This window comes from Budorcas taxicolor, chromosome 17 (genome assembly GCF_023091745.1).
Source record: "Budorcas taxicolor isolate Tak-1 chromosome 17, Takin1.1, whole genome shotgun sequence".
In the NCBI taxonomy this organism is placed as follows: Eukaryota; Metazoa; Chordata; class Mammalia; order Artiodactyla; family Bovidae; genus Budorcas; species Budorcas taxicolor.
Window position 1 is genome coordinate 72994725 of NC_068926.1, and position 14436 is coordinate 73009160.

Here is a 14436-nt window from a genome sequence, read left to right on the forward strand (position 1 = left end):
CTGCTCCCCGAGGTCCACCCACCTGGGGATGAGGCCTGGGGAGCTCACTTTCACTGGGGCTCCCTCCCCTCTCCTGGTGGAAAGGGGGCTGCAGAGAGGCTGCCCCCGCCGCAGGTGGGCGAGGGGTGCCAGAGAGGGGTGCCTCCCCAGGGACCCTCGCAGCAAGATCAGCCCGGGAAGGCCTCACAGCCACCGGCGCCAGCCCCGGTGTCCATGGAAACAAGCACACAGGCCCAGAGTCACGTCTATATGTTCGGCCGCAGGCCTGGCCCTCAGGACAGCCCCCGCCCCCTCCCTTCTCCAAGCCTCCGGGCGGGGACGGTGCGCCGCAGTGCCGTGGGCGGGGGCCGGCGCGGCCTCTGGGCGCTGGGGGCCGCGCCGGCCTGCTGGCTTCCTCCTCGCTGGGGCCGCTGGGCCTCCGGCCTAGAAGGGCAGGAAGCCGTCCACCTCGAGGCGCAGGAACGGGCCCAGCAGGGCCCGCAGCTTCCAGACGGCGGCGCGGCTCAGCAGGGGTGGCACCAGCCCCTCGAAGGGCGCGGGGTCGACCACGTACACGTAGGCGGCGGTGCAGGCCAGCAGGGCGCCCAGCAGCAGCCTCAGGGCCAGCAGCCTGCGGGCGGCGGTGGTCAGGGGGCGGGGCGCCCGGGGATGGGCCCTGGGCACTGGGCTCGGTCCCTATGCCGGCTGCGCCACCTACCAGAACTGGCCTCTGAGGCCCTCGGAGCATCCCAGCTGCAGCCGTGCCTTCTGCGGAGGAGGGGCCGAGCCGGTGAGGTCAGGGCAGGCCTGCTCACCCGGCTCCTCCCCCAAGCGCGGCTTCTGGGAGGGTAGGGGTGGGGGTGGGGGCTTACCCCTCTGCATGCCATCTTCTGGTCCTTCCTGGCCTGGGTCCGACACTGGGCCCGTTCCCTAGGGGGGGGGGGGCGGGGGTGCTGCAGTCAGCACCATAGATATACCCCCTCCTCAGCCCGCACCACTGCCCTGGCGCTGGGGAACTGAGGACCGGCCAGGGACGGGTCCACCGCACCCTGACCCAGACACCATCGCAGCTCAGCCAGCCCCCGCCCCCGGGCCTCCCGCCCCACATCACCCCAGGATCTCCAGCTGGATGTCCTCCATCTGGTCCAGCACGCCCCTGATGTCCTTCTTGAGGTTCTGGGGGCCAGAGAGGGTAAAGTGGGGGTCCTGCTCGCCCGCGCCTTCCCCGCCCGCTCATCCTCTGGGCCTCGAGCCTCCGGGGACCTACCAGGAGCCCAGTGGCCTGGTTGTTCAGGGCCATGTGCACTTCAGCCACGCCGTCCCACACCTGGTGGGAGGGGCGAGGCTGGGTCACGCCCTCAGGATGGAGCAGGACCCGTGCTGGACGCCTCTCTCCACAGGTGGAGCCCCCGCCCGGCGCCCCCACCCACCCCTGCAGGTGGCACCTCGGTGATAGCCATTTTCTTCCTCTCAAAGGACAGTCGGATCCTCTGCAGCTCGTTCTGGGGAGGGGGCGCAGTGTGGGCCGAGGTAGGGCTGGAGGGTGGTCGGCTCCCGCTCCACCGCGCCCCGCCCCACCCCCTGGGCCCACCGGGGACTGCGGCACGGACTCCTCCCCCTCCCCGGCCCCGGTGCCGCCCCCCCGCCCCGCCCCGGCCCCGCCGCTCCTGGACACGCCCCCTGGACCACCCGGGACTGCCACAGGAACGAGTGCCTGGCCCCGCCCCATCCCGGCCCCGCCCCATGCGGGCCCCGCCCCGCCGCTGCCCCCTGGGCCCACGGCCCACCGCGGACTGCAGCACAAACTCCGCCCCCTTCCCGGCCCCGCCCCTCCAAGGCCCCGCCCCCGGGCCCTCGTGGGACTTCTGCAGAAACTACTCCCTGGCCCCGCCCCATCTAGGCCCTGCCCCGGCCCCGCCCCCGGCCCCACCAGGGACTGAGGCACCGACTCCTCCCCTCACCCCGGCCCCGCCCCTCCGCACATCGGCCCCACTCAGGCCCCGCCTCCGGGCCCACCCGGGGCTGCATCACGGACTCCTCGCTCCCCCCACCGCCCCGTCCCCTCCCCTTCCAGCCCTGGCCCCGCCTTATCCTGTCCCCTCCCCTCCCCGGCCCCCCCGGCCCACCTGGGACTGCTGCACGAAGGACTCTTCGCCCCTGCACAGCTCCTGCCGCAGCAGTTGCAGAGGGGCCCTGTCCTCCAGGGGCCGGGCGCAGGCCTGCTCAGGGGGCTGCGGAGGAGCCCCCGGCTCAGCCCCAAGGCTATCGGCAGCGTCCGTGGTCATGGACTGCTTGGGAGTGGGGTGGGGGGAGCGCATGGAGCCACAGGGCGCTCCACAGTGCCACCCACGGTCCTGCCGGGGCCGTGCCCCGCCCTGCACTCACCCAGGCCAGGGCCGTGCAGCTCGAGTGCTCGGGGCACAAGGGCAGGAACTGCTGCCCCGGCCCCAGGAGGGCCCCCAGCTGCTGCCGCAGATCCTGGTTCTGCCTCTTCTGGGGTGGGGCACAGAGATGGGGAGATGGAGACGGCCATGTCTGGGGAGGGGCCTGGGCAGAGGGGTGTGGGCCTGACGGGGCCGGGGCACAGGGTCTGGTGGGGCCCGGGTGTGGGGCTCGGGGTCTGGCAGGGCTGGAGAGAGGGGTCTGGCAGGGCTGGGGCATTGGATCCGGGGCGTGGGGTCTGGCAGGGCTGGGGCCCAGTGCTCACCAGACTCTGGTTCTCCTGCTCCAGCTGAAGGAAGGACGGCTCTGCGGGCCCCAGGGGAATGCCCTGGAGCTGGGGGGGGTCTGCCCTGGGTGAGGCTGAGGCCCCTGTGCCCGGGATCAGGGGTGGGCACGGGCAGGGCCGGGGCCCTGAGGTGGGCCCTGCCGCCTGCCGGGGAGCCCTCTGCTCTTGCTCGTGGCTGGAGTGCAGGGCCCAGCCCCACCCCAGCCTGGTGTCCGTCTGTCCTTGTCTCATCCTCGCCGGGTCTGGCGGCCTCTGTCCCTGCAGCTCGCCGTCCTCGCTCGTGATGAAGTTCCCGGGTACCTCGCCCCCGACCCTGGGTCCCCCACCCCCTGTCCCCAGGGCTGAGAAAGGCCTGGCAGTCTCCATTGAGTGGGTGGGGCTGAGAGGCGCCACGCAGGGCCACCTGGCGAACCCCGGGCAGGGTGGGTCTAGGCACCCCCCACGACTGCCCGGAGCTGGGGGCTGGAGGCACTGGGGGCGGGTGTGGCCCCAGGGCCCCAGGGTTTTCGGCCCCTCCATTCCTCCCTGTGACCCCTTCCTGACCCCAGGTCCAGGCTGTGGCCTGGCCGGTCCTGCCACCCGCTTACTAAGGGAGCTCTGGGTGTCACGGCTCCCAGGCACCTCAGGGGCAGCTGTCACAAAGGCCTGGGCAGGACCAGGGAGGTCATAATGGGCCGGGGCGGTGGCTGGAGCGGGGCTGACCAGGCCCCTCCCGCCACATCCCATCAGCTACTGTCCTAGGCTGCACGGCAGGTCCTGCAGACAGGAGCTAAAAGCAAAGTCAGACAGCAGCAGGAGGCCAGTGTGGCCCTGCCCCACCCGAGAGCCCCAGGCCGAGGCCTTCCTGCAGGCAGTGCCCATGCCTCTCTCCACCCAGAAGAGATCATCCCGCAGCCTGACCTTTTCACCTGTGAATCTCCAAGGTTTGTTTTGTTTCGTTCTGTTTTTAAGTCATTTATTGAACATTCCGTGGTCCCACAAGGACTGTTATCCAAAGCTGAGTCACCCACTCGCAGCCACGGCCTGTTCAGTGGCTGGACTCTGGTCCAGCTTTTCGCCACTTCAGGGGTCTTTTCAGGGACTGCAGAGCGCCGGCCAGATCCGGCACCCCACCCTCCCCCCGGATTCCCCTCCCCTCCTAACAGCCTCATGGATGCACCCCCGCCCTCCATGGTGCCCCCACTCCTGGTGCCCCCAGCTCACAGCCCGCACTTTCGGTTTCCTCCCTCGCTTCACAGAAGTGCGTCCGCAAGCAGCTTCCTCAGAAAGGAGGGCTGGTGGAAGCCTGAGTGCCCATGCGGGGGACACAGCTGCAGACCCCGGCTGTCCCTGCGTCCTTGACCCTCAGCAACGTGACCCTGGGCTCCGGGCTAGCTTGAACCCAGGGGGCCTGCTTGGGCCTGTGGGCTCTTACCAGGAGGTCTGAACAACGCTTGTGTGTCGGGCGATGACTTTCTTGCTGCTCTCTGGATCCTCTGTGACCTTGCTCTCGGATTCCAGGTCGCGGGGAAGGGGGGTCTCTGGTCGTCCGGTGGGTCCCCAGCTCCCGGGAGGGGATTGACAAGCCCAGTGAGACCAGAGACCCACCCGGTGGGGCCAGTCAAGTGGACCAGGCCCGGCTGACGGGTGTTTGCTTTAGCCTCTGGTGTGGGGAGCTAGATTGGGAGAGCCCTGGGGATCAGCCGGCAGCTCACTCTGACCTCAGGCTGTTGGCCTGTGAGGCTGGGCCGGTCAGACTCAGGCCCTTCCCCGTGGGAGACCCTGCTGTAACGTTCCAGGACGCCTCCATTGTTCTCTGCCTCTTCCCATTCTTTTCTTAGAGCTTCCTGTCCTCCTTTAGGGACAAAGTGGATTTTGGGGGAGGAGGGGAGCTTTCACTTCCTGCTGCTTCTCCTTGAGGGTCTTCTGTTTGGAGGGCCTTCCTGCTAGGAATGGTTAACGGCTTTGCTACTCCCCATTAGCAGCCAGGGAGTCCTCAGGGCAGACGTCTGGAGGGGGCAGCCTGGGGAGTTGCCTGTGGGTCCCGTGCCACCTGCTGACTCTCGCACGAGCTGGGCGGCTCAGGGGGCCAGCCCGGGTCAGCAGCCCTGCCTCGTCCACACCCAGGTGTGGTCAGCCCCCGCTTCCTGTCTGAAGAAGTCCATCAATACCCCTCGTCTGCTGGTGGTCTGGCGCCCCCGCTGAGTGCGGAACACCCGCAGAGGAGGGGCACGCACCGTCCACAGGCTGTGCCCAGCTGGACGCACGTGGCCTGGGCCCAGCAGGCTGCTCTGTGTTTCTGGGGGTGCATCTGGGCACTAGCAACAGGCTCTGCTGGGAGGGGCCAGGAAAGACGGGCCCGGGAAAGACGGGCCCGGACCCCGACTCAGGCCCCCATGGCCTCCTGAGCCCACACCCCACTGGAGAAGATGGCACCCCCGGGGTGAGGTGGGGGCACCGTCCCGTCAGGAGCCAGCAGGTGCTGGGGAATGTTCAACGTGGGGGAGAGGAGCTCCTCGTGGAGACGGGGGCCCCTGTACTGACAGCAAAGACACCCCGGGAACTGTTGGCAGCGGCCTCGCGTCTCACCTGGGCCACCAGGCTGGTCTGCAGGAGGGGGTGCCTGGGACGCCCAATGGCACCAGAGCCTCCCCCAGCCGCCTGGAACCTGCTCCTGGACGCAGCCTGTGCCTCTCTGTGCCCTGCCTGGGAAGCTTGCTAGTGCCTCGGAACCCAGCCCCGAAGACCCCACACCCTGAAACCTTGCTCGCCCCGTCCCTGTGGTCCTTGCAGTGCGGCCCTGAGCTTGGGTGTGGCCCAGGGGGCAGGGGGCTCTCAGAGAGAACCCCAGCTATGATGGCATTTCCACAGACAGGCCACGGGGTCGCAGAGTTTGGACATGGCTGAGCACGTGTGTGCACACACACACATGCCCACGGCAGAGCGCCCTGCAGATCTCACTAGTGTGTGGATGCCCCCACACACCCGGATCGAGTCCATGCCCCAGGGGGCTCACTAGGGGCTCGGGGTGAGTCCCTGTGGCCGAGTTCCGTGCCGCAGCGGGAAGCTGGGCTGGCTCGAGCGTCACGGGGAGCCGCGGCCCTCGTTACCAGGCAGCGCGCCTCCCTGGACGCCAGTTGCCATGGCGGCTGCTCCCTGCCCAAGGTGCTGTGATGCTCGGGGGCCTCGGGGAGCCTGGTGCTGTGAACAGAGCTGGGCCGCGAGGGAGAGGCCTAGAGGCTGCACACCTCCTGCCTGGCCTGGCCTCTCTGTGGCCCCAATGTCCAGGGCCCCAGGCTTGCTTCCCAAGTGGGTCAACAGGCCTGGGGCACGTGGGGCTCGGGGCCCCTGGGCCAGCCACAGCCTTCAGGGGCAACCCCCTCTTCGCACCCCCAGGGCAGGCCCTTGACACAGACCCGCCCCCTCATCAGACCCTTGGGCCTGCAGGCTTCCTGGGGCAGCCCCAGGCTGCGGACCCCCCATCTCTGGCCCTTCAGGCCACTCCCAGGGCCTGGGGGTCCGAGTCTGTGATGGACACCGCTGGCCCAACGCTGGGCCTCGTGGGCTCCAAGGCTGGTCTGGTGCCCTCCTGGGGCGCAAGGGAGTGGCCAGACCCGCAGGAAGACGGGTCCACAAGGAGTGGCTGAGTGAGGGGGGCGGCCTGTGGACTGACCGGCCCAAACCAGGGCCAGCGCGTGGCAGGGGAGTGGACACCGGCCACTGCCTGCTGGGGGGCCCTGCCCCGTCCCGCCCCAGCCTGAGGGAGGGAGCAGGCTGGGCCGGGCCCTGGGAGTGGGGCGCAGCTGAAGGGCGAGCAGGTGCCCGTGGGGTCCTCCTGCAGCTGGTCCGTCTCAGAGGCCGTGGCTGGGGGTCGGGCGTGCCTGCCCACCCCGGGTGACCGAGCGGCTCCCCGGGCGTGCAGTGGGCAGCCCACTCCTCTTCCCTCCCTTGGAGCCCTCTGGACAGCCACTGCACATTTTTTATTTTAGAATCAGAGAGAGAATACAAGTGTCAAGGGAAACCCTCGCCGCAGGGCACTGTCAGCAGGGTGCTGAGGGCTGCAGGCTGGGGGCAGCCATGCTGAGGCCCCACCCAGGAGGGTGGGCAGAACCTGCCCAGAGACCCCCGAGCTGCCAGGGTCCCTGACAGCTGGGCTCACCCGTGCCCATGGTGAGCTAGCCCACAGTGAACCCGGAAAGCCAGCCCAGCCAGCTGAAGCTGGGGTCACCTCCCGAAACCCTTCCTGGGGCCAGATTCCAGGACGCATGGGCACCATGCTCTCCACCCCTGCCCCTGGGGAGTGGACGTGGAGGGGTGAGTGAGGCCCGGAGTCAGGTGGGGGGCGGAGACCGCGTGGCCAAGGCTCCTTGGCTCTGGAGGCCGGTCCACCCTCTCTAGGGCGGCCAGGTGCAGGTCCCGGAATCCACCACCAGATGGCCGCACAGGCCGACAGAAGGGCTGCAGGCTCGGGGACCCTGAGGCCCGGCGGGCGACCCCTGCTCGCGTCTGCCAGTGCAGGGGACAAAGCCCTCCGCAGCTGGACCTGCGCTCCCGTGGGGGTCTGACCGCGTCCTGCCAGCACCTCCCCGGGCTTCGCCCTGGGGCTCACCCCCTCCTTCAGCCCCTTGCCTGCTCCCTGCCCGGGGTGTGGGTGCCTGGGGTGGGGCTCCGCGCCCCACTCCGCGGGGTGTGGACCCTCTGGTGGCCCCGGGCTGCGTGTTTGTCAGTGGGCACTCAGCTGGCGGGGGGCCCAGTTCCAGCCTGTGAGGCCCAGGCACGGGGATGCGAGAGCCTGTCTCGGGGCAGGGCAGGCCGGTGTCCAGGACTTCCCGGGGGCCAGGGTGGGCAGGAGGTAGTCGCCTGCAGCGTCTCCATGGTGCCTGGGAAGCTGGCCAGGCGGCCAGGAGCCCCTGAGGCGGCCGTGGGGTGCGTGTGGGGGGTGCTCTGCGCTGAGTGCCCACCGCCCTGGGCCTGGGGCGGGGGCCGGCCGGGCCGCGGGCAGAGCCACCGCTTTTGGGTGACCTTGCGGTGCTGCCACAGAAACAAGCCTGGAACCACCTGTAGCCCACACGCGGGCTCATCCTTCTCAGAGCCTCATCCTTCTCAGAGCCGGTCAGGCAGACACATCCGGTGTTGGCGTGTGTGCTGGACACGGAGCCTGGGGCTGCTCAGGGCAGGCTCTCTGGATGTGGGACCAGGCCCCAAGGCCTGCACCTCTCAGCCCTGGGGGCCCAGCCCTTGCTCCGTGGAGCCAGGCTGTGTCCTGATGAGGCGGGGTTTTGAGGCGCAGCACCGACCGCTGGTGGGGGGTGATGTGGGCCATCGTGGCTCTGGGGCGGGCCTCATAAGTCAGAGAAGTGGGCAGGCTGGGGATGGCTAAGGCTCCGTGCTGATTTGGGGGTGTCTCCCTCCCCAGGGAGCAGGGACCAACACTCAGCCAGCCAGCCAGCCACCCACCCACCCAGTCACCCACTTAGCAGCCATGCAGCCACAAGAGGCCCTTACCTTACCCACCAAACCCACCAGCCAGCAGCTTATGACCATTCCAGCACTGGTCACCTCTCCAGCCTCCCTGCTGACACCAACCTGAGATGCCCCAGGACCCTTGGGTGCCCAACCTGGCCTGCTGGGCAGTTGGCTCCTGGGGGCAGGTGGTCAGCAGGAGGGGGCAGGTAGGGAGCCCCCATTCCCCCTGGCCAGGCCGGCTCTCTGCGGCCCTCCCTGACCCACCCTGACCCTGCTCCCTCCAACCACCGAGGGCTTTCCAACCCGGAGATAGCACGGGGCCCGCGTCAGTGACAGGGGGCAGGCTCACCCCTGGCAGAGGCTCCGTGGGGCCCCTGCTGTGTACAGGGAGCCATTCATTTACCCCAGGAACTGGGCACAAGTTATAGAAATGGTAATTTCTTGGAGATTCAATTACATGTTTTCATTGTTACCCTTGGTAATCAAGGAAACGACTTTTAAAGAGAGTCTGGGATGATGGAAGTCTGGGGGGGCGGGCGGGGCGGAGCTGCACCCACGGTGGGCCCATGTGGGGCCCTGCCAGCCTGGTGGCTGCTGGGGGAACCCGGAGCAGCTGAGGATGCCCCCGGGCAGCTGTGTCTGGCTCCCAGGGCCCCTGTGGAAACCGAAGGGGCTCCTTGTGGGGCTTGGGCCTGATTCTCCCCGAGTGACGTCTCGGCTTTAAATAACATCCCCAGGATTAACGGCGCTGGCAGCCCACGGCTCCAGGTGATTGGAAAAGGGTTTTATGGCCCCTCGGGTGAAATTGAACCTGCTCTGGACTTGTGTTTCCAAGATGAGATTTTCCTCCCTGGCGAAGGCGTCACGTTTCACTTAATTACCATGAGCAGGGGCTCTCTGCTGCTCATCAGCCATGCTGCCCGGGGTCTTGGCACTCCCTGGTGCTGGTTTTGGGGAGGTGACCTCACCAGCCAGGGGTGGGAGGGGTGGAGGGAGGCCCTAGGTCAGAGGCGGGGGGCCTGGCCCCCTCCCGCCAGGCCCGTGAGGTGAGGTGGCCCCACCGGCCCACAGGGCCCCTGACAGCAGGGGCTGGTGCCCAGTGGACTTCTCCCAGAGTGATCACCTTCCTTTCACTTGCAGGAAACACTAGGCTGTACGTCCCTTTCCAATAGTTGAACTTATTTATTTTTAACTAAGATTAAATGTTCTCTGTCAGCTCAGGATAGCCCACTGCCCTGTCAGGGCTTGTCAAGGCTCTCTCTCCTGCTGCCTCCGAGGGCAGCTCTCAGGCAGGCACCCGGCCAGTGGCTGGGGCAAGGACAGCGGCCAAACCTCATTTGTCTGGGAAACTTGAGTCCCGGAGGGTCCGTTTCCATGATCACTGCTGACACCATGGGCGTGACCATCATTGCCACCACCTTCACCATCTCATCCCCCATTGTACCCTCCTCCATCACCACCATCACCTCCACCACCATCACCTCCACCATCCCTGTCACCACCTCCACCATCCCCTCCACCATCACCTACATCACCTCCACCACCACCATCACCAGCTCCACCACCATCACCATCACCACCACCACCATCACCTCCACCATCACTGTCACCACGTCCACCATCACTGTCACCACCTCCACCATCACCTCCACTATCACCATCACCTCCATCACCTCCACCTCCACCATCACCATCACCACCATCACCTCCACCATCACCAGCTCCACCATCACCACCACCATCACCACTACCACAACCATCACCATCGCCTTCATCACCATCACCTCCACCATCACCACCGCCATCACCATCACCTCCACCACCATCACCACCACCACCACCATCACCTCCACCTCCACCATCACCTCCACCACCATCACCTCCACCACCATCACCTCCACCATCACTGTCACCACCTCCACCATCACCTCCACCACCACCATCACCATCACCATCACCACCACCATCACTGTCACCACCTTCACCACCTCATCCCCCATTGTACCCTCCTCCATCACCACCATCACCTCCACCATCCCTGTCACCACCTCCACCATCCCCTCCACCATCACCTACATCACCTCCACCACCACCATCACCAGCTCCACCACCATCACCATCACCACCACCACCATCACCTCCACCACCATCACCTCCACCTTCACTGTCACCACCTCCACCATCACCTCCACCATCACCATCACCACCATCACGTCCACCATCACCAGCTCCACCACCACCACCACCACCATCACCATCACCACCACCATCACCATCACCACCATCACCATCACCACCATCACCTCCACCTCCATCATCTCCATCACCATCACCTCCACCATCACCATCACCTCCATCACCATTACCACCACCATCACCTCCACCTGCATCACCTCCATCACCATCACCTCCACCATCACCATCACCTCCATCACCATTACCACCACCATCACCTCCACCTCCATCACCTCCATCACCATCACCTCCACCATCACCACCATCACCTCCACCTCCATCACCATCACCTCCATCACCATTACCACCACCATCACCTCCACCTCCATCACCTCCATCACCATCACCTCCACCATCACCATCACCTCCATCACCATTACCACCACCATCACCTCCACCTGCATCACCTCCATCACCATCACCTCCACCATCACCACCACCACCATCACCATCACCTCCACCATCACCAGCTCCACCATCACCACCATCACCATCACCATCACCACCACCATCACTGTCACCACCTTCACCACCTCATCCCCCATTGTACCCTCCTCCGTCACCACCTCCACCATCACCACCATCACCTCCACCACCATCACCTCCACCATCACCATCACCTCCATCACTTCCACCTCCACCATCACCATCACCACCATCACCTCCACCATCACCAGCTCCACCACCACCATCACCATCATCACCTCCACCATCACCACCATCACCTCCACCACCATCACCTCCACCATCACTGTCACCACCTCCACCATCACCTCCACCATCACCATCACCTCCATCACTTCCACCTCCACCATCACCATCACCACCATCACCTCCACCATCACCAGCTCCACCACCACCATCACCATCATCACCATCACCATCACCACCATCACCAGCTTCACCACCACCATCACCATCACCTCCATCACCATCACCACCATCACCATCACCTCCACCATCACCACCACCACCACCGTCACCACCATCACCTCCACCTCCATCACCTCCATCACCATCACCTCCACCATCACCATCACCTCCATCACCATTACCACCACCATCACCTCCACCTCCATCACCTCCATCACCATCACCTCCACCATCACCACCACCACCACCGTCACCACCATCACCTCCACCTCCATCACCTCCATCACCATCACCTCCACCATCACCATCACCACCATCACCTCCACCATCACCAGCTCCACCACCACCATCACCATCATCACCATCACCATCACCACCATCACCAGCTTCACCACCACCATCACCATCACCTCCATCACCATCACCACCATCACCATCACCTCCACCATCACCACCACGACCACCGTCACCACCATCACCTCCACCTCCATCACCTCCATCACCATCACCTCCACCATCACCATCACCTCCATCACCATTACCACCACCATCACCTCCACCTCCATCACCTCCATCACCATCACCTCCACCATCACCACCACCATCACCACCACCACCATCACCATCACCTCCACCATCACCAGCTCCACCATCACCACCATCACCATCACCATCACTGTCACCACCTTCACCACCTCATCCCCCATTGTACCCTCCTCCGTCACCACCTCCACCATCACCACCATCACCTCCACTATCACCAGCTCCACCACCACCACCACCATCACCATCACCACCATCACCAGCTCCATCACCATTACCACCATCACCACCATCACCTCCACCATCACCAGCTCTACCAACACCATCACCATCACCTCCACCTCCACCATCACCATCACCACGATCACCATCACCACCATCACCTTCACCATCACCACCTCCACCATCACGGCTCCTCCTGGTCTGCTGGTCACAGGGCTGAAGTTGACCTGGGGAGAGCCGGGCCCTCGCGCAGCCACTATGCAGTCGACCTTGGTGGCAGGCCTCCGAGATGTCGGCAGGTGTGGTGGGTGTGGAGCCTGGGAGGGGGCCCCACTCCCGGCTCAGGGTTCTGGGGCGCTGAGTGGACCTGGGGAGGGTTGGGTCATGAGGGGTATTAAACCTCGCTTGTGTTTGGGAAACACTATTAACAAATAAAGATCTTAAATCTTTGTGACACTCTTGGTGGCCAGAAGCTTAATATAGGAGCAGATAATAATTACCCAGTGATGAACAGCTGCACTTAATAGTTTCCGAAGTGACTGTGGTAAAGAAAAAGTTAAACGAAAGCCCATCAGAGTTGCCTGCACACTGCAGGAACCTCGGTGCTGGTGGGGGGTGGGCGAGTCATCCTGGAACGACACACGGGCGTGGCTCCCTGGACCCTCTGCTGCCCGCTTCCTGGCCTGCGCCCCAGGTATGTGTGCTGCCCACATACATAGGGTGAGGGTCCCATGCTTGCCTGCAGAAAGTTGGGGGGGGGGTCTTGCCCAGTCACTAGGCCAGGTGACTGGAGCCTGTCTCCCTCCCTTTGGGGCTTTTGGAGGGGCTGTCGGGTCTGTTCAGTGAGCCCAGGAATCTCCGCCCAGTACCTGTGGGTGTCCCGGGTCTCAGGGCCGGTAGACAGGGGCGCTCTCTGCCCCCGTGGGAGCGGCCTCTGGGCCTCTTCCCACTCTGGGCCCTGTGAGCACCCCTCTGCCGTTAGGCTGATGCTCAGTCTCCTGGATCAGCCCACCGATTCTCACTAAAGTGTGAGTGGTTGCTCAGTGCTGCCGTAACACAACAGGCCTGCAGTCTCCGGAAGCCTTCACCTGAGGGTGAGGAGGAGGGCAGCTCCAGGCGACAGAGCCCTGGCACTGGTCGCCTGCGTCTCTGGACCCTGCCAGCCCTGGAGAGCCAGGAAGCCCACAGCCCTGGGGGGCCTGCTGCCCTTCACACTGGCGGTGTTTCCCGACCTTGGTTTCTGGCCCCACCTGGTGAGACTCCCAGCTGATGCTGCCATGTGGCCCTGTCACCCTGGCCTCAAGGCAGGCTCACCTGAGCCACTCCCCTCTTCCGAGCCCTCAGAGGCACCCAGTCCCCCATCCAGAGCCAGTGGTTCCCACTTAGCCAGCCCCAAGGCAGTGGTGGGAGAGGGAGGCCCCTGGCCCTGCTCCGGGCGGGCGGATGGCCGCTCAGGCCTTCTCCTAAGGCCCTGCTGAGAGTTCGCAGTTTTCAAAGCACAAGCTAAGAGCAGGTAGAGAGACAGAGAGAAGACTGCAGCCCACAGGCAGGGCTGGGCGGGGACCCCTGTTGCTCAGCACGGACAGTTGGCCACAGGCGGGGTGAGCAGGTGCGCCATGGCCTGGCCACCCCCCCACCCCCCACCCCCGGCCCCGATGCTGGTCTCCCGCCGTGGGGGGCTCCACCTCCCTCCACCAATCTAGGGAGGATCTAGTTTAATTAAAGTGGCTGGTTTGCATTCAATTGGTGTAAGAAAGAGTCTTGAGAAAACCCTCATCAGGAATTAAGCCAATCATGCTTGCTGCAGGCTCTGAAGGCTCTCGGTCTATCTAGCCTGTTGGTCTGTCAGCCTTGCCCCAAGGGCTCCCTGGACTGGCAAACTGAGGCCCTGAGAGGGTTGGGGCTGCCCAAGGCCCAAAGGCAGGAGCTTGGCCCCTGGCCGCTGCCCCACCCATGTCCTGTCCACAGCCCAAGCTCTCAGGTCCAGACTCTCCTGACCTCTGGCCCAGGGTCACTGCTCTGAACGACCCCTGGCCAGCGCCCCACCGTTAGCCTGTCGTGGTTCTGTCCGGAGGTGTCGGCAACTCTGAGACTCGTTTGGCTCCCTGGCTGGGGGTCAGTCTTGCGGGGGGATTGCTCCCAGGCTGGGGTCAGGGTCTGGGGTGGGGAGTTGTGGCCCACGGCCAGCTGCACAGTCTCAGCAGGTAGGACCTGTGTCAGCCAGTCAGTGGCACTGGGGTCCCCAGGGCCCTGAAGTGGACAGTCCTGGGGCTCTGCCCCAGGGCTCAGACACCCGTGGGGTCCTCAGTGCCCAGGGCCCCCCCCACCTTGCAGCCTGGCAGATCCTCCCCCTGAGAGCTTCCCTGTTCGTGCTTAGGGACTCAGGGTGAGAGAGCTGATTCACTGGTCTC

At 65.2% G+C, this 14436-nt stretch overlaps 2 protein-coding genes across 2 annotated transcripts; one reads left to right on the plus strand and one right to left on the minus strand.

The window, feature by feature from the left end:
- Positions 1 to 423: 423 nt before the first annotated feature.
- CCDC188 (coiled-coil domain containing 188) lies at positions 424 to 3226 on the minus strand. The gene is made up of 9 exons (XM_052655186.1): positions 2687 to 3226; positions 2365 to 2472; positions 2106 to 2210; positions 1425 to 1481; positions 1247 to 1306; positions 1091 to 1155; positions 852 to 909; positions 698 to 747; positions 424 to 610 (listed from the first exon to the last, which is right to left on the minus strand). Exons 1-9 carry the CDS (start codon positions 3224 to 3226, stop codon positions 424 to 426), a joined length of 1230 nt encoding a protein of 409 aa, XP_052511146.1.
- A 7039-nt stretch (positions 3227 to 10265) lies between these two features.
- Positions 10266 to 11423, plus strand: LOC128062011 (basic proline-rich protein-like; the record flags this gene model as incomplete). The annotated part of the gene is made up of 1 exon (XM_052654317.1): positions 10266 to 11423. A coding segment is annotated over one exon (1158 nt), but the record flags the coding sequence as incomplete, so codon positions are not given.
- Between the last annotated feature and the right edge of the window lie 3013 nt (positions 11424 to 14436).